At 60.8% G+C, this 22829-nt stretch overlaps 7 protein-coding genes and 2 non-coding genes across 9 annotated transcripts; 6 read left to right on the forward strand and 3 right to left on the reverse strand.

Moving 5' to 3' along the window:
• Positions 1–207: 207 nt before the first annotated feature.
• On the forward strand, positions 208–1517 carry PLICBS_000788 (putative cell survival pathways protein; the record flags this gene model as incomplete). The annotated part of the gene is made up of 4 exons (XM_018318173.1): positions 208–230; positions 289–504; positions 562–1363; positions 1419–1517. The coding sequence occupies 4 exons, from the start codon at positions 208–210 to the stop codon at positions 1515–1517; spliced, it is 1140 nt and encodes a 379-aa protein (XP_018183698.1).
• Positions 1518–2037: 520 nt separating this feature from the next.
• On the forward strand, positions 2038–2786 carry PLICBS_000789 (uncharacterized protein; the record flags this gene model as incomplete). The annotated part of the gene is made up of 2 exons (XM_018318172.2): positions 2038–2385; positions 2472–2786. 2 exons carry the CDS (start codon positions 2038–2040, stop codon positions 2784–2786), a joined length of 663 nt encoding a protein of 220 aa, XP_018183697.2.
• Positions 2787–3061: 275 nt separating this feature from the next.
• On the reverse strand, positions 3062–3966 carry PLICBS_000790 (uncharacterized protein; the record flags this gene model as incomplete). Its single annotated transcript, XM_018318171.1, has 2 exons — positions 3062–3464; positions 3527–3966. The coding sequence occupies 2 exons, from the start codon at positions 3964–3966 to the stop codon at positions 3062–3064; spliced, it is 843 nt and encodes a 280-aa protein (XP_018183696.1).
• Positions 3967–5165: 1199 nt separating this feature from the next.
• PLICBS_000791 lies at positions 5166–5250 on the forward strand. Its single transcript has one exon. It is a non-coding gene; the product is annotated as a tRNA-Ala (tRNA).
• Positions 5251–5464: 214 nt separating this feature from the next.
• Positions 5465–5563, forward strand: PLICBS_000792. The gene has a single exon. It is a non-coding gene; the product is annotated as a tRNA-Ala (tRNA).
• Positions 5564–7889: 2326 nt separating this feature from the next.
• PLICBS_000793 (uncharacterized protein) lies at positions 7890–10267 on the forward strand (the record flags this gene model as incomplete). Its single annotated transcript, XM_065599665.1, has 3 exons — positions 7890–8404; positions 8712–9221; positions 9277–10267. 3 exons carry the CDS (start codon positions 7890–7892, stop codon positions 10265–10267), a joined length of 2016 nt encoding a protein of 671 aa, XP_065455737.1.
• A 2105-nt stretch (positions 10268–12372) lies between these two features.
• On the forward strand, positions 12373–15888 carry PLICBS_000794 (uncharacterized protein; the record flags this gene model as incomplete). The annotated part of the gene is made up of 1 exon (XM_018318170.2): positions 12373–15888. The coding sequence occupies one exon, from the start codon at positions 12373–12375 to the stop codon at positions 15886–15888; it is 3516 nt and encodes a 1171-aa protein (XP_018183695.2).
• Positions 15889–16344: 456 nt separating this feature from the next.
• On the reverse strand, positions 16345–18400 carry PLICBS_000795 (uncharacterized protein; the record flags this gene model as incomplete). Its single annotated transcript, XM_018318169.2, has 3 exons — positions 16345–16606; positions 16662–18124; positions 18179–18400. The coding sequence occupies 3 exons, from the start codon at positions 18398–18400 to the stop codon at positions 16345–16347; spliced, it is 1947 nt and encodes a 648-aa protein (XP_018183694.1).
• A 1785-nt stretch (positions 18401–20185) lies between these two features.
• On the reverse strand, positions 20186–21528 carry PLICBS_000796 (uncharacterized protein; the record flags this gene model as incomplete). Its single annotated transcript, XM_018318168.2, has 3 exons — positions 20186–20524; positions 20599–21061; positions 21131–21528. 3 exons carry the CDS (start codon positions 21526–21528, stop codon positions 20186–20188), a joined length of 1200 nt encoding a protein of 399 aa, XP_018183693.2.
• Between the last annotated feature and the right edge of the window lie 1301 nt (positions 21529–22829).

Below are 22829 nucleotides of genomic sequence, written 5' to 3' on the forward strand. Positions count from 1 at the left end.
GTACCGTCCGTCGGGCCCTGCTTGCCGCCTTGCCCCTCCATGCCGCATCCATCCCGGCCCTGCCAGAAGCGGTGAATTCAGCCTCGACAAACCTCGAGATCCTGTCCCCCCGACCTCGAGCAGCATCTGATTTCAGCCTCCTGGCTGCCGCAACTCCCTTTCTTACGCTGCATCACCTAGATTTCGAGCGGAAATACTGCCTCCGCCATGTTCAACTGGGCAAAGCAACAGTAAGTCGCGGTCTCGTGCCCCTCAGTCGCCGATTCTGACTGACCGGTCGGCCCCCAGGCTGGCCAACGTCGCCGGCACCCAAGAGCCCATCTATGGCCCCTCCGCGATCAAGTCGGTCGCCGAGGAGGCCGAGACGAAGCCATACACTGAGACTACCCGCGATGACTTCAAGTGGCAGGCGCTGGAGTCCACTTGCGTCGAGACGGAAAGCTTCTATCTCTTCGCGGACACCGGCGACATTGCCCTCGCACAAGTCATCTACAGCAACGTTGCGTAAGTTTCTATCCGTCCGCATCCCTCCCACTGCCGCAGCTGACGTTGCGCACGCAGTGGCATCCGCACAACGTGCCAGTTCAATTCCAAGGTCTTCTCCAAAGACCCCTCCAAGCCGCACCTGTGGTGCTCCACGCCCTTGAACAACGTCGAGTTCAGCGAAGACAAGGCATCGTTCTACGCCGACGACTGCGCCGTCGAGCTGGCCGAGGACGGAAACTCATACACCATCAAGAGCATGAACGACGAGAGGTCCATCGTCAACGTCAAGATCACAAAGGCCGCACCGGGATTTAAGGCCGGCGAGACGGGCACGACAAAGTTCGGCACCGATCTGGAGAACCCGTGGGGCGTTATGAGACATGCATTCTGGCCGCGATGCACCGTTGAGGGCACCATCACCACGCCCGATGGCCCCATCGACTTCAAGGGCCGCGCGCTGTACTCGTACGCCATCCAAGGCATGAAGCCCCACCACGCTGCCGCGCGTTGGAACTTCGCCGACTTCCAGGGTCCCAACTACTCGGCCATCCTCATGGAGTTTACCACTCCCCCGTCGTACGGTACAACCAAGGTTATTGTGGGCGGCATCGTCAAGGACGGCGAAATCATTGCTGCCGGCTGCGACATGGAGGCGCTCCACACCACCGTCACCAATGACGCCGAGAATGAGTGGCCCGAGCCCAGCCATGTCAAGTTTGTCTGGTCCAACAAGGACAAGGATGGCAAGCCCGTCGAGGCGATCATCGAGGGGTCACTCGGTGACAGGGTCGATAGAGTTGACGTCATGGCTGAAGTTCCGGGTTTTGTCAAGAAGATTGTGGCCGGCGCCGCGGGAACGAAGCCCTATATCTACCAGGTTCGTGCATGGCCGCAGCCTCACTTTACATGGTCTCTGCTGACACGACGACTAGTATTCTCCCAAGGTTACTCTCAAGCTGAAGATTGGCGACGAAGAAATCAGCGAAGAGGGTCAGATGTTTACCGAGGCCACGTTCATCTCGGAAGCGTAATCACGGTAATAAGACCTGACCGCGACTCGCGCGCACATTGTTCATCATTCAGACGGGTTGCATTACTTGGGTACGACGTAATAAGAACAGGCGTTGAAGACGGCATTGGTCACTCGCTTCCCTATTCCCCTCTAGTTCCAAGCATTAATGGACGTCACGGTACATTAACAAGGCATCGGTACTGCCAGCATTAATAAACTACATTTAATACGAACTGAATTGCTTCCTGCAAGCGGAACTGGGAGGAGTGAGGCTCGTTGACGGTCGAATCCTTCAAAGGTGGGCTGCTTCCGTTGACGGACGGCTGCTTACCCGCGCAGACATGGGCCAAGCCTACGACTCGTGCCACGCGACGAAACCTTAGAATAGAGTGAGAGATCCCGCATTGCCGGACAGTTCTTCATAGCGTCGTCCAACGTTTACGCATGCCAGTGCAAAGGTTACCGGCGGAGAAGCAAGGTCTCCGAGCGCGCAGCATTCCAGTCCGGCCGCGTTGCCACGCAGAACAATAGCGCGCACAATGCTCCACGCGATGCGCGGCATCGAAGACAAGATGCCGTGCAATGCACCGGCTTCAGACATCATTGTTGCCTCGATTCGATTCCGCGAAATGTCGTCGAGCTCCCGTCGCAAGGGCGCAGCGGCGTACACACCGAGCGTGCCGTCACCGCTGAACCCCAAAAGTCAGGATGAGGCAGCGCAGGCGCTGCGAGCACGGAGAGCCGCCAGGGCGCTGAGGAGAAACATGGGCATGAGTCCTGCGCAGAGGCTGCTGCGGTACAAGGCGGCCGAGGCCTGGAGGTCAGAGGCGACGCGGCGCGAATTGGCCAAGTGGGAGAGGCGAGCGGCTGAGGCGACGGCGAGGCAGGTGAGTGCTCAGCGCGGTCGATCGCAACGCCTCTCTACGAGATGCTCGGCTTGTTTGTTTTAGCACATGCTAAAAGTACGGGACAGCAGACGAAGCCAGCCTCGCTGAGGCCGGACAGGAAGACAAAGGGCGATGCGCCGGTCGCGGGCACACCCAGATTACATCGTGGACCCGAATCCAACGATGAGGATGACGATAAAGAGAATCGCGGCGAGGAGGGGAGCGAGGACGCAGAAGGAGAGGAGCTCGAGGGGCAGCAGCAGCAGCAGTACCTGTTCCACATGCCGGATTTGGGTTTCTTCACGCCGCGCCGCGTGGTGCTGGCCGTGGGCAGGATGCGCATGCTGCCGTCGCTGCGGATGGACAGCTTTCTACGGCAAGGAGATACGGCAAAGACTTGAAGCTCGAGATTCCGCAGTCACGAGGGCGGCCAGCAGGCTGGCTTGCCTTGTGGATGCGACATGATTTGATCAACGAGAGCATTTTCTATTGTTGCTTGGTCGTGTGTGTGGGATGGTACGTGGGTCTTGTGGGATAAAATGATAACATTCCCCCACCGATGAGGTCGAGCTGGGGAATTGAGTTCGTCTGTCTATGCGGATATACATCGAATACATGCGTGGCGTCTGAGGCTGGCCGTCGATATCGTACATTGAAGTGAGGGCAAGGCTCTGCTTCATTGCTTCTTCTCCTTGTCCTGTCCTGTCGGTTGTTGTTTGTCCTGGGACTCTTCCGAGTCGGATTTTTTGGTAGTCGAGGCGGCCGCTTTGCCGTGATCCTTGTCTGCCACGGCCTTTTCCACCTGCCATATCGCCCGCTCGAGTTCAATCTCGAGAGCGGGGACGTCGAGGGCCTCGGAAAAGGTACGGACCTGCTGCTGCGTGAGGAGCAGCTCCTCGCGGCCGGATGCCTCAGCTGCAGCTGGGTCCTTGCTGCTATAGAGCTTGTCGAGGATCTTGGAGGGCGAGGGCTGCAGCAGCTTGTTCTCGACGAGCCACTGGATGTGCTTGCCTCCTGATATGGCTTTCCAATGTGACCACGCGCGGTACACGAGGTAGAAGAAGGGCAGGTTGGGAATTCTGGGCGCCGGGGGTGGTCAGCATCTAAGGCAGGCTCCAGGACGATGAGGGCATCAACATACATTGGCACCAGCGCAAAGGGTATGGTGATGGGCATCCCCACAAAACACCACAACATCTTTTGCTTGTGCAGGCCCTGCCTCTCAGTCGCCAGCCGCAGGGCCAGCTGCTCAGCCTTTTCGAGGGCAATGGCGCTGGGGGGGAAGACGAGCTCGACCTTTTCCTTGCCGCGCAGCTCGTCGTCGCGACGGCGGGCCGACAGGGGCGGCACCGACTTGAGGCCCCATTCCTCGTATGGGATGCGGCGAAACGCGTGGTTGCCGTAGTCGACGACCTTGCGCTGCCAGCCCGACTCCTTCTTCTCCCACTCGGCCCATTTCTTGGCCGCCCAGGCGGCGCCGCGGTCAACGTAGCTGCGGTCCGAGGGGGACGTGGTGACGTGCAGGCGCTGCGCGTACATGAAGGTGCGCCGCGTCGACACGGGGAGAAGGAAGAGGCGCATCCTGGGCCTGCCGCGCGCGCACGGGCGGGCGATTCTTCTATGTCGCTAGGTTATGCGGATTGACGACGGCGCGCCAAGAGCTGCGGATAGCTTGACGGAGTTTTTGCTGGTATCCTAGCTTATTAGCTGCGCGAAGCGAGTTGCGCCCCGGGTCGGTCCAGTTTCCAGGGCCAGCAGAGAAGCCGCGGCGCAGTCTCAGTCTTTACCGGACCATGGCGGATGCGTAAGGCGTGTGGATGCGTTGGGTCTCGAGTGTCACGGGTTTCGGAGCCGGTGTCGCCAGGAGGGTTCAGAGAGCAAAAACAGAGGGCGTAGAGGGGGGGGAGGGAACGGTCGAGGTTGGCGCGACGCCCTGCGATGCCCTCAGTGAAATCCCAGCGCCCGTTGGGTTAGCTCGATCTAGCAAGTGCCGCTGGCGAAACTGGGCTGGGGACTGACGCACATGGGCGTCATCGTCATTGGCACTGGCGGCGTGCGGTGGGCCGGACAGTCAGAGGCTGCCTACCCTGCACCGTTGTTTGCGCATGACGGCAGTGACTTTATGACAGAATCCAGCCTCCGAGCGAGCAGAATGTGTTATTGGTGGTATAAGTAGACTCGGGATATGCTACGGCTGCCCTTTTCTCGTCCTGGGTCACACTGCGAGGCGGCCTTGATAGGCGATATCGAAACGATATCTGGAGTGTTTGTAGCGCTCAGCACCTCTAGGTATCCAGCCCCAATTGCCTGCCCAATAGAAGGAACCTCAGACGAACAAAAAGCGACAGCATTGCAAAAACATGGAGACTTGGTCTCAATACTGAAATGACTGGGCACCACGAAGGCATACAGCCAAACGCAGTCCGCATGCCGGCAGTGGACATGCGAACCTCCGGAGCCAAGCATCGGCCACGTGCTGTACCCATAACCAGAGTGCCGGGCCCGGGAATGACGCTCGGCTGCCTGTGCCTCGCAAACCCCGGCCCCATCCGGACGAACCCAGCCACACACTCATCCTGGCAGCTTGATGCATGAAGCCGGTGAATCAGCGTCTAGTCGCGTTCAATGCCTGCCTGAAATGTCCGCCCGGGCGTTTGCAAAAGTGCTTCCTCGACTTGCACGAACTGGATGGTGGGGCAAGGTTTGGCCGACATCCACTCATACCGTGCGCGCCATCTTCTTATCATCAAATAACGCAGGAGCCTTCAACAACCACTACTGGGCGGATGGTTTAGTGGTATAATTCTCCCTTAGCATCTTGCTTCCATCTGGGAGAGGTCCGGGGTTCGATTCCCCGTTCGTCCAGAATCATGTTCGTCTCCTGACTTGCGAGTCAGGGGTCGGACAACCCTTTTGTCGTTTTCGACTCAGGGTCACTTTCTAAATTTTTTTCTTTCGCCCCACAACCCTGGGTTTTTTTTTCCTCACCCGTTGCCCTGACAGGCCAGGTTCATAATGGGATTTACGTCGGTCGGGTCTTCAACGAATCAAGACCCATCAAGGTTCAGTCGATTCATCTGGGCGGATGGTTTAGTGGTATAATTCTCCCTTAGCATGAGCATTCCAAGCGATTGCCCTCCTCTGGGAGAGGTCCAGGGTTCGATTCCCTGTTCGTCCATGAGTTGCGTACGCCTCACAGCGTTTTCTTTTTTTGTCGTTGTTGGGTTCTGTTTTTTTGTGCATCCTGTCCGGTTGTCTCGATTCGGCATCGCCAGAGTTTGTGTGCGTGAGAAAGTGTGTCACGTGCCCGGACCAGATGACCGATATACTAGGACGGCTGTGCTGTGTGCGCGGGCTTCAGCTGGGCCACAGGTCATCAGCTGCCCGCATTGGTGTCCTTTGTGTACCGTTGCACTTTCCGGCTCCTCCAACTTTGTTTGTCAGTGTTCGAAGTGCGCGCGGCTTTTTCGGGTCAACCTGCCCTTTGGACCACGATCAACACGGTTGAAGCGGGTTGCGCTTGCGACACGACAAGCTGTGCACACGCGAAGAAGGCGTCCCCGTCTCACTATTCCGTACTTCGTTCCCCGCGCGGAATACGGGATCCATGCATAGTTGAGACGCTGTACGCCGTTGGAGCCTTGCCATCGATGGCCGAGGCAGATGCTGGCGGGAGAGCCCACATGCTCGACTCTCGCGTCGGCGCGGCCGACGCTGTCATGGACGTGGCGTCGGCAAGAAGGCACGGCTTGTCCGGTGCAGTACCACAACACCGCGTAGAGAGCCAGCTCAAGGCCGGTTCCCCAAGCCTCGTAACCTTGCCGTCAAGATCCTACGGTGCCGTTGGCCGAGACGCTGGCAGGGCGCAAGAACAAAGGAGCCCTCCGAATCAGGGCCGGGACCCACTATGGGCCGGCCCGCGGAAGGCCCCACCAATTCCTCAGCGCCGGTTCAGGTTCCTCAATTGCGGGCGTCTCGAGGAAGCGAGTGAATGAGGCTGAAAGCTCTGGCCAACGGCCAAGACGGGGCTGGAGATGTAAGAGAGAGAGGCGAGCGTGAGATCATGCAAGACTAGCGCTCTGTCGGCACCGTCGTGCAGGTCAGCATCATGCTGCTGTGGCTGCAGCTGTCGTGCCTGGCCAGCGAACGAGGCTGCCTCGCGGGGCGGCGGCCGACCCATGGACAGTGAGCTGGTGAACGCCCGCCCGCATTGACGCAGCGCCGCAGCGGCAACCCGACGGCCGCCGTGCCGCCCTCAACGCCGACAGAACTTTCTTTTGCGGACTCGATCCGCAACGCTCGCTGAGCGGAAGCGCCGTCGTTGCAGTGACGTCGGCGCCACGTGATGGGGCCGGAGGGGAGAGGAGGGAAGGAGCAGAGGAGGAGGGTAAAAGAGGAGTTGGCCTGGAGTGACGAGGGGAAGTCCAACCACCGCCATTTCCATTTCAGTTTCCATCTCCATTCGCACTGCCGCCGGCGCTTCGAGGCTGAACCCGAACCACGCACACCTCACTCTCCTTCTCCTCTCGACTCCACCCATCCAACCCCCTCCGCTCATCCGCTAACTCTTCCTCCGCCACGGCTAGCAGCCAGACCACGCACACCACCATCCCCTTCGTGAGCTCCAACTCCAACACGGGCGCCCGAGCTCGTGCGTGCCTGGAGAGCCTGACCCAATCTGTGGGCGGGTTTCGTCGACCAATCACGGCGCCACGGCGTCCATCCAGGTTCAGGAACGAAGTTGGTGCCGCCAGGCCACTTGACCACGCCTCGGGTTGACCCCGTCCGTCTGACTCTGCTCACGTACGGTTGCGCGCACAACCCTGTCCATCATCGGGTCGCTCACTCAGTTCCGTGCTCGGACGCTCAGCCAACCCTGCGAGACCCCGCGGGTGCCTGCGACCTGCGACCGCGACCGGCGTCAATCTCCCAGGGCAGCAGCTCCTTCTCACTTATATCTACTCCTGTAGCGGCCCAACCTGCATCAGCGATCCCCCCTCTTGACGCCAGACCGCACCGTCTTCATGGTTGCTGGCGGCCATGCACGTCCCACCTGCCGACCCCAACCGACGCTGTGATGCAATAGGCACCTGCAGCGTGGACAGCCCTGACTGGTTCGACGAGGCTGCCTCTTGCTTCCTGCATGCTTCGACTGCAACTGGTATCGCCCCTACATCCATCCGCTCATAGCTTGGACGCCTTCTCATCGCCCGCGGTTGGCGAGCCGGACCCTGTGCCCCCAGAGCCCCAGAGCCCAACCCCAGCCTGGGGCTGCGAGCAGGATGGGGCTGGATTCCCATCGAGTCGCCGACAATGGCGACGGACGCTCTGCGCGCTCAAGACGCTACCGCACCGAGTCGCACGATTGGGACACGCAGCCCGACCCGACCCATGATTCGCCGCCTCACCATCGGGCCGGCAAAGTACATAGCTCCCGGCGCAGGACCTCGCTGCGCCGCGCCGGAAGCAGCTCCAGGAGCCTCGATGTGCCAGAGTCTGTGACCATGCCGCCGCCGCCGCCGCTGGCCAGGTCCTCGACCGACGTCTATAGACGGCCGAGGAATTGGATGGCCTACGACGACGGAAGGGAGTCGGTCACCGGCCGGCGGCGCTCCAGGAGAGATGCGTCTCCATCGTATGACCGACGGGAGTATCCCTCGGCCGACCATTCTGCGTACTCGTCGGCAAGCGGCCTGGCGTACGGTGACGCCGACAGAGACCACATTGAGGTCGTCGAAGAAGCGGAGGATGAAGTAGCCACGCGACGTGGCGGCAGGCAGTCCAGCCGCGATGACTACATGAGCTCATCAGCGGGGACGAGATATCGTCGCCGTCGCCGGCGACTGAGCGATGCCGAAGAGATAGAAGTACTACGACCGAGTCATCTCCTCGACGACGACGATGCTTCGCCCGCCCGCGAATCGTCGCGCACGGCGGACTTTAGCGGCTCTTCTCGACACGGTCGAAGGCAGATACAAAATGTAATTGAGGATTCAAGACCGCCAGTATCTTCTCAAAGGTTCGTTGGTCTGGGATTCCTTGAGTATGCAACGCTAACAACGTCGCCCTAGATCTCTCGTAAAACGAAGACACCGATCGGCCGAGGTGATCCAGCACGACGACCGTCCCCGGAGATCCAGTACAGTCCGGTCGAGCCGTAGCAGGGCCGGGTCTTACTCGGGCGGCCCGTCTGGTATACTTGGTAGCATATTCGGGACACCGCCGTCACGACGGAGCTCTCCCGACAGACATGCCAGGGAGCCAAGAGCTGCACCACGGTCAGTAGCGCTTGATTATCGTCGCCGTTCTCGACTAATACAAAACAGGGTCGACTGTGTGATTTGCATGGGCGACATGTCGCTCTCCAAGGCAGCTAAGCTGAAATGCGGACATGCCATGTGCCGGTCCTGCTTGGAACGCATCTTCAAGCTGTCCATTACAGATCCACAACACATGCCCCCTAAGTGTTGTTCTCAGGAACACATTCCGCTCAAACACGTGGATCGTTTGTTTGATAGCAAGTTTAAGAAGACGTGGAATCGCAAGTTCGCAGAGTATTCGACCAAGAATCGTCTGTACTGCCCGTCGCGGAAGTGCGGCGAGTGGATCAAGCCAGCCAACATTCGCAGAGAGAATGGCCGAAAGGTCGCGCGCTGCAGCCGTTGTAGGACCAAGGTGTGCGGCATCTGCAATGGCAAATGGCACGGTTCAGAGGAATGCCCCAAAGACGAGGAAACGGCTCAGCTTTTGGCTCAGGCTAAGGAGGAGGGCTGGAAACGATGCTACCGCTGCAAAGCCGTGGTCGAGCTGAAGGAAGGATGTAATCATATGACGTGGTAAGTCTTCCCAGAGACCCCTTATCGCTTGCCGCCTTTCTGACACAACGCGCAGCCGGTGTGGCGCGGAATTTTGTATGATATGCGGCGTCAAGTGGAAGGGATGCGACTGTCCGTGGTTCAACGACGGAGGATTCACGGGCGACTTTTTAGAACACATGAATGTGCCAATACCGCAAATTAGGGGAGACCTACGAGACATTTTCGACAGCGAAGGGCCGCCGGCTCCGGCAGAGCTGCGAGACAGCCACCCGGTGACGATGCCGGTTCGGATGCGGCCGCGGCCGCGCAGCTACCAGGAAGAGATGCTTGTGCGACAACTACAGGAACGGCGAGATGCCGAGGTGGCGCGAAGCTTGCAATATTCTGACGACATTTACGATGAACACGATATGATGGGCGGCGTTGGCGATGTGCACGGAATTGGGAACGCAGCAGGGCATTACATGAACGACAATTACAGACGCGGCGGCCGCTTCACGGCGCCTCTGCAGGGGCCGCCTCGAGTGACGGGGCTGGACAGGGGCGCGGACTACGTGGCCGAAGTTGGGCGGGCGAGGGGCCATCGGGGAGACTCGATGGAGCGCCGGCTGGCGGACAGGATGTCGGAGACCAGGTCGGGGATCGGGATGCGAGGGCCGGTCATGGTACCGCTGTCGCCGCCGATGTCGCCGCCGATGCGTGGGCCTCCGATGGTGCCGGCGGCGCCTCCAATGCCGGTGGAGATGATACCGCGGACGATGGCGCAAGGACGTGGAAGTCTCAGGCACCACAGCCTGGACGAGGAATTGTACAACAGGTCGCCGCACACGCCGCGATCAGAGCGGGTGGTGGGCGGCCGCATGTCGCGAAACTACCAAGACGAAGCGGAGATTCACGCCCCCAGGGGCACGAGACAGCGGTTGCGCGTCGAGGAGCGGCCACGGCCTTCGGATATGGCGGGCCTGAGCAGCTACGGCGGGCAGGGCATGGGACGAGTGTCGCAGTGGAGGAGTTTCGTGGAACCGGGCGTTCCGGACGGGGAGTCTGTTGTTGGGCATGCCTGAGTGCGCGCGAGGTTCTGTATCTACAATGCTTGTCTTTTGCAAGAATGACGAAGCTTCTCACGGGCAGATGAGAGCATGAGACATGAAGCACAAGTACCGAGTCTGCAATGTGGGGGTAAAGCGGCGAGGAACGCGAGGCACACAGCTCGAGAGCTCGAATTGGGGTAGTTGTCGTTGATTGTGGTACAGTACTTGGAGGGTTGCGTAGCTTGGGATTGGGCGCTGCTCTCTGTCACATGTAATTTCGGTTGCCATGCATCATTTGCTGACAGGATCTGCCTGACCGATGCGGCCCAACAAGGCGTGAAGTCGAGTCCCTCCCTCGCAAAGGGTTCAATCGCGATACGTATAGTTTCAGGGGCTGAGGGCGCATGTCGCGTGATGTCACGAGGGGGCGCCGGCTCGTGATTTGAGGCGGGCGGGCGCTTGCTGGTCGACGGGCGGGCGGGCAGTGTGTGGGCCGCACCAAAACGCTCACACGATGTGACGCGGAAGCGTCCATGGGCATGTGGACGACGGACGTGAGCACCCGTCGTGCGCTCGTGGGCATGTTCAGGTCTGGCTGGCATGCTGGCGGATGGGCCAGGCCATGACGGGGAGGGAAAGGTCGGGGGGTCGGGGGTCTGCACGCCGCGCCGCGCGCGTGTCGGGACCGGAGCCGGCGGAGGACCCTTGCAGTCCGGCGGGCCGACGCTTGTAGGTGAGGTAGATAGGTAGGTACCTCTGTTGTAGGGACTTGATTTTGTTGGCTAGAGGTGGCCGCGGCGAAGACATTTTATGCCATTGCCCGTTTTGTGAGTGCTACCTTGGCACTGCCATTTTGGGTACCTGTACATAATACGTATGAACGCAAAGAATGGACGGGACGGACGGACGGACGGATAGACGGTTTGCCGTCTTTAAGGAACCCTGTTGTGGGGGGGTCCAGGGAGGGCAGCGCGGGCGTGGGATTTGGTCCCGTCTCATCCAGGATCAACTGGGTCTGGCCTACTAAGGTGGTGCAGGTCGTCGTCATCCAGGCGCCGCTGACAACCTGGAGGCAGGACCGTTGATCCATCGCAGCGGCGGCGGCGGCGGCGGCGGCGGCGGCGGTCCAGAGCCACATGCTAAGTTGGGATACGGTACATAGGTAGGCATGCGGGGTGAAAAATAATCGCCGCCTTTACAGCAGAACGCTGGGCAAGTTTCCCGTACGAGACCGCCCAACGACGAGCAGAAAACGTATTTGAGCCAGAAAAAAAATTAATAACTTGCAGCTTGACCCTAGATCTTCAATCTTTCGTCTTTTATTTTGAAGAAATGAGTTCGTAAAGCTTGTAGGACGCTGATATTGCAGCTGGGCGATGTGCTCTGAAGCGGCGATTATTTTTCACCCCACATGGTAGGCTCTACATTATACCACGCAAGCGCTAAAATGAGAAAACCTGCCTGCAAGTGCAAGACTGGGGCGTGCGTGCGTGCGTGCGCGCGTGCGCGCGGGTCCAGGTCCAGGGCATCGACGTCAATCTGTCGCTCCCGTCTGTCCCCTGCCAAAATTCACGTCCGGGTGCCACCCAGCGCTGCCTCCGCCGCCGCCGCCGCCGCCGCCGCCACCTCCACCACCATCTCAACCGAAAGTACTTCGTACCTCCCGTCGAACGCATCTCACCCAGGCGGCCTCATGCTTTTCTACTTTTACACCTTCACGGACGACGCCCCCCGACTCGCTCCACGACCTATACGACCAGATACCGCCGAAGCCCCTTTCACGGCTTTCTCTTGCTTGGTGAGCAAGTCGGCGACCACTTGCTGTCCCACGCTTCTCCAAATACCTTATCTACCTCGAAGAACCCCCGAAACGCCACCGGCACGTGCGAGGATAATGCTGGTCCTCAGTTGACGACATCTCTCCAGCGACGCTCGCCCCCCATCCGCCTCCGACGTCGAGGAGCACGTCCCGCCCGCCCTGCCCTGACTCGGACAGCGGCGCCTCCTCCTCCTCCTCCTCCGTTCCCTGTCTCGTCTCCAGCCAGACCCGCGCGCGTCTCGAAGCCGAGCCCGAACCCCACACTCCGGGGCGCCGGGGGGAAATCGTACGTACAGAAACGCGCGACGACAAAGGAACGATGCTGCTCCTCCACCAGGTCGGCGCCGTCAAGATAGGCGAGGTCGTCCGCTACACCGTCACCTACACCCCGTCGCAGGACCGCATCCTGCCCTCGCCCGAGAAGCTCTTCGTCCGCATCCGCAACACCTCGGCCATTGCCCTGCGCGCCGCCTTCGTGCACGGCCCCTATACCCTCTCCGTCTCCGCCTACCCCTCGGAATTCTCCCCCAACGAGCGCTTCCCCAATCCCCGCCGCTATGGCGTCCCCCAATACGAGCCCATGCTCAAGGCCGGCGGCTCGTGGGAGTGCGAGCTCGTCGTCCCCGACGATATCCGCCAGGCCGCCGGCACCGGCCGCCATGGCCACTTTGGCAAGGCGCCCGAGCACGACGCCGAGAGCGCCAGCTGGGTCATCGAGGTCTCCTCCCAGGTCATCTTCTCGACGAGTGTCGCTGTGGGGTACGAGCTCGTCGTGGCCCGCGACCGCAAGTCACTCAGCTTGAGCGGCTCGCTGCCCGTCGTCGGCAGCCAGAGCCAGGTCCCCACGCCCGGCAGGGTGACCGACTTGCAGCAGAGCGTCGGGGCCAAGGATGGCCACCACCCCGCGCAGCCGAGGGGCGTCTTCTCGCGCGCTGTCCGCGTCACGGTCGAGGACACGGCGGCCCTGTGGAACACGCCGCGGCTGCCGGGCTGGGACGATGCCGGCAAAAACAGGCTGCAGGAGCGCGCCGGCGCCGACAAGCCCGTTGAGAGCGTCGTCAAGACGGGTGACCCCGAGACCAAGGAGGACGCCATGCCTACCAAGCAGAAGAATGTCCACCTCGTCATCCTGACACATGGGCTGCATAGCAACCTGGGCGCCGACATGCTGTTTCTGAAGGAGAGCATCGACGCTTCCGCGAAGCAGGCAAGGATAGATGCAAAGGCTAGGAGAAGAAGGGAAAGGGAACGTGCTGCCGCTCGAAGGCAGCAATCTCCCCGCCCTGAATCCACAGAAGAGGATGCTTCCAAGGCCGACCAAGTGTCGCCGAAATCCAGTGAGCCAACGGATGACACCGACGATGAAGACGAGGATCATGAGCAGGTGATTGTGCGCGGATACTCTGGAAATGCCACCAAAACGGAGCGAGGCATCAAATATCTGGGCAAGCGGCTGGCTAGGTATGTCCTCTCCATGACGTTCCCGGATCAGCCGTACCTGCCGCTTGGGAAGGGAGCCGGTGAGGGCTTCGCGGAAGGCCTCAAAGGGGACCACCACCACAAGTACCAAGAGCACGAAGTCAAGCAGGCGCACAAACACAGCACCATACAGGCAGACATGGACAAGGCCCGGCGCGAGAAACACCAGCGCCCGTATAAAATCACCAGCATCAGCTTCGTGGCGCATTCTTTGGGTGGCCTGGTCCAGACTTATGCGGTCGCCTACATCCAAAAGCACTCACCGCAATTCTTCGAGCATATCAAGCCCATCAACTTCATCACCCTAGCGTCGCCGTTTCTCGGACTGAGCAACGAGAACCCACTCTATGTCAAGTTTGCGCTCGATTTTGGCCTCGTCGGCCGCACTGGTCAGGATCTGGGACTGACGTGGCGGGCGCCAACATTGGCCAGGAGCGGCTGGGGCGCCATCGTGAGCAACCTGGGCGAGTCGGCACACAAAAAAGTGTATGGAGAGACGCAACCAGAGTCGAAGCCACTGCTGAGGATCCTACCAACGGGCCCGGCTCACACGGCGCTCAAGAAATTCCGGAACCGTACGGTCTACTCGAATGTCGTCAACGATGGCATCGTCCCACTTCGAACCAGCTGTCTTTTGTTCCTGGACTGGCAAGGGCTCGGCCGTGTCGAAAAGGCGCGACGTGACGCTGGCCTGGTCGAGACGATGGTGGGCTTTGGCTGGGCGGAGCTGACGGGCACCAACATGGCGAGCCTTCGGCCTAAGCAACTGCCCAACAACGGCGAGCAGACCGACTCAGGGACCACAACGCCGCGCGACAATATGCGCCAGGTTCCTCAGCCGTCGAGCGATGCAATGATAGAGGACGATCGGGCGAGCCTCCGATCGATACCAACCCCGTACACCGAAGAGGATGCCCCGTCGCCGGGCACGGTAGAGCCCTCCACCGGCGGACCTCTGTCTGGCTTCTTTAACCTGTTCAAGAGCAGTGACCCACCAAAAGAACAGCCTATTTCCCAAAAACAAAAGATGATACTTCGGCGCGGGCAGACGATGCCTCTGGACCAGGCTCCCGTATCGCCTGATCTGTCGGACACGTCTAGTCAAAGCCGTCAAGCAACCAAGTCCGGCAAGGCAACGTCGGGCCATGAACTCGAAGAAGGGGCACAAGGGGTGGCGGTGCCGCCAAAGACGACATTTTTCGAATCCGCCGGAGACTTGTTGAATCCCAGTGTCCCGAGCGTCGAGTATGTCATTGACCCTTCCAAACGACCCCGGACCATATTCCACGACCGTGTCTACCACCCGGTCGATATACCACCCCCGCCGATGAAGAAACGCCCAGCGACACTGCGCCGCAAGACTTTCAACCGCACGGGCTCCATATCGCAGCAATCCACTACTAGCGGCTCCTCTTCTCCGTACCCGTCCGTCAACCACGAGGACTCGCTCAACTCGACCAAGGACTACGATGACACGGCGCATACGAACCCCGACAAGCACCCCGACGAGGTGGTGGACGGCTCAAACATGCGCGTCGAGGAGAAGATCGCCCGGGGCTACCACCGCGACCTGTCGTGGCGCAAGGTGCTGGTCAAGCTCGAGCCGGACGCACACAACAACATCTTTGTTCGTCGCATGTTCCCCAACGCCTACGGCTGGCCCGTTATCAAGCACCTCGTGGACGCGCACTTTAGCGACTCGGCGACGGCGCGCATGCGCACCGAGGACGAGCACCTCGGCGAGCGCGCCCTCGACATGAACCAGCCGCCCGACGAGCACGGCGCCGAGACCAAGGCCGCGGCCGCGTCCTCGAGCACCCTCAACGTCGCCAAGCCCACCACCGGCCGCAACGAGAGCGAAGCGAGGGAGGCTCTGGACGAGGTCCCGGACCTGCCCAAGTCGCAAGGCAGCGAGCTCTCGTCGGTGTCAGCGTCTGCGTCAGCATCAGCGTCGGCCACGGCCGCAGCGTCGGCGTCCGCGCCCCTCAGCGTACCTCGCGCTCACCCTCACCCCACAGACCGCGCCGACTCCGTGACGTGGAGCGAGCGCGACTGGATAGACAGCGACAACGAAAGCGACGCCGACCTCCCCGACGGGGACAAGAACAGCAAGGCCAAGGACGACAAGAAGCAGCAGCAGCACAAGGCACAGCCTCCGCAGTCGCAGCCACAGTCACAAGCGCACTCGCCGCAGGGGCAAAAGGCGGACCGCAAGGACGGCCAGCAGCAGCAGCAGCAGCAGGGAGCGCTGAGCCCCTCGTCGTGGAACTGGGCCGAGAAGATTGTCGGCAGGGGGGCCAGGGGCCGCAGCAAGAGCCCCAGCGGGGATGCCAACAACAAGAAGAAGACGAATTGAAAGGGGCACGCGCCCAGCAAAGACGAACGACGAAATACAACGACGACGACGACGATACACTAGTACAGCAGATATATATAACAAACTGCGCAGGAAATAGCCGTACATGACCTTAATACATAGTAGACATGGACATGGCCCTGCACCAAGTGTCATGGCCCTTGCAAACAGTGCGCTACATCCAGCTGGTGACCAGGCAGTGTGATGACGTGCTACTTGGTTGGAGACGACAGACGTGCACTGGGAAGAGGGGCGCAAGTTTCGTTGGCCAGCCTCATTGCTTCTCATTTACTTCGTCGCCTGCTGATTGAGCAATCGACAGGCGCCGAAATCGCCGAGGCACCGAGTCTTCCGCGACTCGTACTCTGCGGCTGCGGGTATCACAAGTAGAACAAACTACAGCACGCGTCCATCCTCAGTCAGCCTCGTATACGTCTTTTGTTTCCCAAGACCCAATCACGCGTTCAAATACGCCCGTCTTCTAACCTCCGCCTCCTTGATGATCTCGGCTGCCAGGCTCAGACTCGGCGCCAGCGCCGCGTAATGCTCGACCTCGGCGATGACTCCATTGATGAGTTCGTCGAGCGCGTCCCGGTGCGAGACTAGCGTGAGGAGAATACTCAACAGGGACGGCGACATAGTGGCCCCCATTATGAGGAGAGATTGAGACACCATCGACAAGGCCCCTTGCCAGATATATGGCATGTGTCCGGCGTGGCTGCGAGGACAGTCAGTATCGACTTCCAGGTGACAACGGAGGGGCGCCAACTTACTGTTCGACAATATGCTCCAATTGCCGTATGCACGCTTCCAAACACTTGTGACAACAGTCGCGAACTCCCGCATCTAGAACTGCCTGCTCGTTTTCCAGGACGGCCAGAATATACGGCCGGTAAATGATGGTCCGGCAGGCGAAGAAACGCAAGCGAAGAACTGTTTGAACAGGATCCGGCAGCACTGTCCTGGCGAACGGAAACTGTAGTGGGCCTGGTAAGCTTTCATACCACTGGTTGAGCTGGTAGTCAAGTTCGGCGACAACAGGCTCCAAACTCGTCGTTGACGACATCGAGTCTTTGGAGTATATGAGCTGGCTGACCCGATTCAGTAGCCGTCTTAGCGCGATCTCCGCCAAAAAGTACCACAGCTCGTCTCTGCCGACCTGAGTCTGTTCGTCGCCCTCGAAGCCGCCTGGAAGACCGACGTTTTCCTCGAATTGGACCACGCCCGAGTGGGGAAGATCCAACTCGGCGAGAAGATCGCTTTCGAAGAGGAGTGCGTTCCAGTATATCCGTTCCACGAGTTCCCGCTGCTGAGGGGGTATGCGATTCGGCGCCATGAGCAACAGCTGTAGCTTGGTGCTCGTGGTGCACAACAAGTTCCATGCCTCGAGGGGTCGGACGAGATAAAAGAGGTACGCTGCGGCGAGCAGGTGGCACTGTGCTGCGAGAACGTTGTTCGTCGTCATCATGCCTGGCAGAAGGGACCAGGCGGCAGTAAAGTACTGCAGGCCAGGAGGGTCCTCGTGTGGCACGATACGTGATATGCTGCCCCGCAAGCTGGCTTGGCCGAGCGCTAGTACCAGCAGTACGATACAGCTCTCAGGGCCTTCTCGAAAGCCGTTGGAAAGGGCCGTGCGATACTGACTTTTCCATGAGTACGGATTCACACAAGCGTACCAGACGTTTACCCGCTCAAAATATGCCTCGATATATGCCTGGGTGTTGGAAAGGTCAACACACGGCGTCTTGGTCAGAGAGTGGAGTGGTTCTCGGGCCATCTCGAGCTGAAGTAGGATCTGCGGATCGTACGGCCGGGATACCAGGTCGCGTATCAGTGGCCACTGCAGGAGATGCATGGTGGCGTTGGTGTGACATTTTGGCATGGTGGATATGTTGGTACCCGTCGGGCCACTCGTCCAGGTGCCAAATCCCCCGTTCGGGATGACGGAGATGACGTTGGTCGGGTTCGCGAGGAGGCCGTTGTCGCCGTCGAGGCCTGTGCCATTGGACACTGGAGGGGAGCTCTGGTTGGCGTTGATACCATTGCCTTGGGGGGTGGTCATGCTCATTTGCAGGAGGCTCTCGATGCGGTTGAGCTGCTCGAGAATGAGCTTGTCGCCAGCGTCGAGCTTGACGCCGGGCTCGCGGTAGACGCATTCTGCACCCAACTCTGTGCAGAGCCTGCACTTGGGCTTGGTACCGTCGCAGCGAGACTTTCTCGAGCGACATACCTCGCACTAGGTTCGTTAGCATTGCGTGTTATGCGCCGTTGTTGTGGGCAGGGAGCTTACCGCGATGGTGGCCCTGCGGCGGGGGTAGTCGATGCCGGCGTCTATGATCCTCCTTTTCAGCGGATTCAGCATGCCGTCGTCGAGCGAGGCCTGCGAGGGTCCGCTCGAGCCAGTCTCCGGGGACACTGCAGCGAGGCCCGGGCGCGGGACCGTTCCGGCGCCGCCATCCCGGCCAGCAGAGCTCGATGCGCGCCGAGCTTTGGCGTTCAACGGAGGCCGCATGCTGGGGAACTGTAGGCCACCCAAGGCCGAAAGGAACAGGCGCGCTCAAGTCGTCGAGGGCTGTAGTCGGATTTGCCTGTTGTCGTGGGTGGTTCGGCGACTAAGCGGTCGCTGGCAGCGCCAGAGAACGTCGCGGCAGAACGGGTTGCTCACTTTAGTGCGCGTTTGCGAGTCCGGGTCTGGCGCAGTCTCTCACAGTCGCGGGGCCTTCATATTGAGATGCGGCGTCAATATGGACAGACGGGCGGGCGGGCGGGCAGGTAGGCAGGCAGGCGATGCAGCTTCGTGAGACGTCGCGGGCAGCTGGAGCTGAGTCGCGGCAGACCAGGCCGGTCCGTGCTGGCGAGCTTCGCCGCAGCCACTCGGAGGGTTGCAGTCAGTCGTCAGCGCGCGCGCGGCGGACGTTGCGTCGCACAAGTGAGGCTGCAGGGCTGTCGGCGCGGGCTGTTGGCTCAGTCGGAGACGGAGGCCAGTGAGTGAGTGTTGAAGGGGTTCTTCCGGGGGTCCAGCTGCTGGGGTGCGATGGGTGCGATGGAGGGATGACGCGAGATGGAATCGGTGTGTGTTGGGTCTCTTGGGGAAAATCGTCGCCAGGGATTCAGGATTCAGGGTTGCGGGTACGGGAGTACGAAGTGGCCGCGGGTGGAAGAACGGAGAGCCCTGGATGGAGGAAGGTACCTGCGTGCGTACCTAGCCGGCAGGAGCAAACGGGGGGAGGAGGGACATCGACACCACCATCTGTGGGCTCTGCACCGGCAGGAACAGCACGAACAGTAGGAAGGAACGGCGGCAGAACCAGCACAAAACCAGCACGGCAGGCGCAGCCCAAGCCCAGGTCATGCAAGGATGAGTGTCGTTCATCCGGGGTAGGAGCGGATGAATGCGCGCTACGAGTTGCTGCCGCGGCGCTTCAATTGGCTGGGCTGAGCGAGCGCCGGATCCTCTTCACCGAGGTCATGCCACATAATGCGGAGAACCTGGAGCCCAGTCTTGCGGGCGGGCAGTTCCAGAACCCGCGAGCTGGCAATGCCATTCTCTGCTGTGCTGGAAGTGGGAGGTCCCGCGCCGCTAGAATCCGAGTTATTGCCCAGTAGTGCGCGGGACGGAGGGGCAGAGCAGGCTCGCGCGCCGCGAAGGGACGCCCAACACGGAGAGATCTCCAGGCTCGTGGTTCGTTCATTCCAAGGAGCTGACTGCTGCACCTGTGGTCAGCCACCCCGCCGAATCGGCGGCAACAGCAGCACTCCCAACGTCCCGATGCGTCCTGTCAGCGAGTGATTCATGCAGCAGAGCCTCTGCATCGCCCATTCGAAACACAGCTCGTCTCTGTCTCGTCCAGACTCCAGACGGTCCATCTGCCACCTGCAGCGGCCCTGCCTCAGCCGCAAGCCACGCCCGGCGCACCGATGCGAAACATTGAAGTGGCGCCCTTCTGCCTCCCCGAGACGATGTCGTGCCACCCGTCAGTCCTCAGGCGGCGGTCATCCGAAGGGCCCCCAAGCGGGGAGCACCCGTCTGGGGTAAAATGCGCGGCCCCAACAACCGGGCTATGGACGGTTGGTGCGGCGCCACGGATCCGCGGGCCTTGAGCCGGCCATAGTCAGGTCCCCGACGTCTGCGCATGACAGCAAGCACTCGCATACATAATACACACACTCACATTAAAAGGGGGCCAGGCTCCTCTCTTCTCGCGCGCGGTGTATGTCACTGGTTTTTCTCTACCAAATCCTATCTACGGATAATCATGTACGGCTCTACAACAGTGTACGCTCCAATGCCCCTCCTTTACTCGTTAAAGATGACCGAGGTAATCTGCCCGCCCAGCTCGGTGTAGCCGACGAAGCCGCCGAGCTTGCCCGATTGCGGATCTCGCTTGATAAGCGCAACGCGGTTGTCGTTCTGCAGGCCGACGGCGACGAGCGTGCCGGCCTTGTTCATGGAGAACTGGCGCGGGTATTTGCCGCCAGCCGCAACCTCCTGGACAGACGTGAGGCCGCCGGCGTCGTCGATGCGGAAGTTGATGAGCGGGTCCGAGACGATCTGGGTCGAGTTGGAGGGGTCGAAGTTGGGCACGGTGAAGCTGTTCTCGTTGCGCGACGACACGATGGCGAACCTCTGGTCGGGCTGGATAACACACACAGGTTAGCAAATGGCAGCCATACCCCCGATGAGGCAGGGGGGCTCAACGACAGGCTTACCGAGACGACAATCTCCGAGGCATACGCCTGCTTGGGCGTGGGCTTGTCCCATCCGTGGGCGCTCATCACCCAAAGCTGCTTGAGCGCGATCTTGCCGGCGGCCGGGTACGTGACCTTGTAGCCGATGATCTGGCTCGTGAGCTCCGTGACGAGGTACATGTAGGTGCTGCCGGCGCGCCTGGCGAAGTCGACGTGGCGCGGGCCAGAGCCGGCCGGGGCGTCGACCGAGTCGAGCTTGGTGGTGGTCAGGTTCTCGCCGATGGCGTAGAGGCGCAGCTCATCGGTGCCCAGGTCGGGCACGACGATGAACTTCTTGGTCGGGTCGAGGAAGGCCTCGTGCGGGCGCGGGGCACCCTGACGGTCCGGGTCGGCGGGCGGCTTGGTGGACTTGAACGTCTCCGTCTGGATGTTGACCAGGTGGGAGGGGTCCGTGACGTCCCACGTCGAGAAGGCAGAGCCGCCGCTGCGATCGCGTCAGCTTCCCTCACGCTCCAATCGTTCCGTCGTTGAACGGGCACTCTGGTTCACTTACTAGTGCGCGACAGCCAGGCCATTGCCGCCCTTGCCGTACACGGCGATGCTCACGGGGCCCGCGGCCGTGTTGACCTTGGCCAGCGACGTCAGGCTGCCGTCAGCCTTGGTCTTGAAGGAGGCCAGCGCGCCGCCGCCCGACTGGAGCTGCTCGTCGACGCAGTAGAGCTGGCCCTTTGCGTGGTCGAGGGTGAGCCACGAGGGGCTCTCGCCGCAGCCCGACGACTCGGCGACCGTCTGGAGCTTGGGCACGGGGGCGCCGGCCTTGCAGTTGGCCGAGCCGATGTTGAGCGTCGTGACCTTGCTGTTGTACGACGAGACAAACAGCGTGCCGCCCGTGGCAGCCGCGACGTGCGCCATGCCGAGGAGGCTAGTGGCGGTCAGCATAGGGCCGAGCATGGTTGCCGGTGTCTGTGTTTGACGACGAGGTTCGGCGATGTTGTGGTGTGACTGTGAATTGGCAGGCTGGCAATGGGAAGAGAGACAAAAAACAATGGACTTGATCGCTGAGAGAAGCAAGGGAGTATGAGGAAGCAAGCAGGCAAAAAACGAAAGAGGAAGGGAGCGACAGGGCGCCGGCTTCACATACAATATATACCTTACTGACCGCCGTCAACAAGGCGAAGGTGTGTTCAGTGCAAGGTGCGTCGGCGTTGTTGATGACCGACCGACCACCACCACCACAGACCAAAGGGGACCGGACCGACCGACCCCACGCAACAAGCCCTTGGTCGTCCTGGGGTCTTACAACTCGGGCCAGCAGCCGCAGCAGCAGCAGGCGGAACGGATGGGATGGATGGATGGATGGATGGGATGGGCGCGGGCCGTGATTCAGGGCGCGAATAAGCAACCAAAGGGCCAGTGTGTCGAACAAGGACCTACCTACAGTACCACCCCCCCCTTCCTTCCCCTGGTCGTTTGTCAGTTGTCGAAACGCACTGCCCGAAATAGGCCTACTGCTTTCTGGGGGCTCTGGTGCGGGCGAGCCAGCTGGTGACGGAGGTGCAGACGGACGAGGATGGACGTGCGTGTGCGTGCGTCGTCGGCCGGTCCCTGACCTGCCCTGACGTCGTCCATGGATGCCAGCAGGTGGTGGGACGGGGCCCCGGCGATCCATACGCTGTAAGTCGCGTGGGACCCATCGCTGGTGTCACCCATCGCCTCGACCCCCCCGGGCTTATGCCCTCAATGGAGAGCGTTCTCCCAAGTCGGCACTCCGTCTTCCTGCTGGGTCTCGTCTAGGTCACTCGCTGGCGTCCTATCCATTTACCCCCCCAGTTTTCCCTTTTGCGGCGCGCCGCTGGCTGGTAACGTAGCAGCCCGCCTCGATTGCCCTCGATTATCGCTATCTGCCTTGCCTACTACCTACCTTAGTACCTTGGGGTGATGCCTCCTCCCCGCGTCCTGACTTGACGAAGTGACCCGATCACGTCGCACACCTCTCCGCGCCGTCGGGTGCGCAAACAGCCGAACACCTCCTCCAGGCCCCCCCCTGTGCCTGCGTCCCTGCCTGCCTTGTCCAGGTTCGGATGTTGAGGGTGAAGCATCCCATGCCTGTTGGTCCAAACTGCGGGAGGTCGCTCCGGTCTGCGAAACACCACACCGCGGGAAGGCACTTGCTCTTCCCAGAAAAACAACACCCCGTGGACCTCCCGTGCTCTCTCGTCGCCTTCCGAACTGCCGGCTGTGGCCCTGCACAA

Source organism: Purpureocillium lilacinum (genome assembly GCF_023168085.1).
Source record: "Purpureocillium lilacinum CBS 284.36 DNA, scaffold_1, whole genome shotgun sequence".
Taxonomy (NCBI): Eukaryota; Fungi; Ascomycota; class Sordariomycetes; order Hypocreales; family Ophiocordycipitaceae; genus Purpureocillium; species Purpureocillium lilacinum.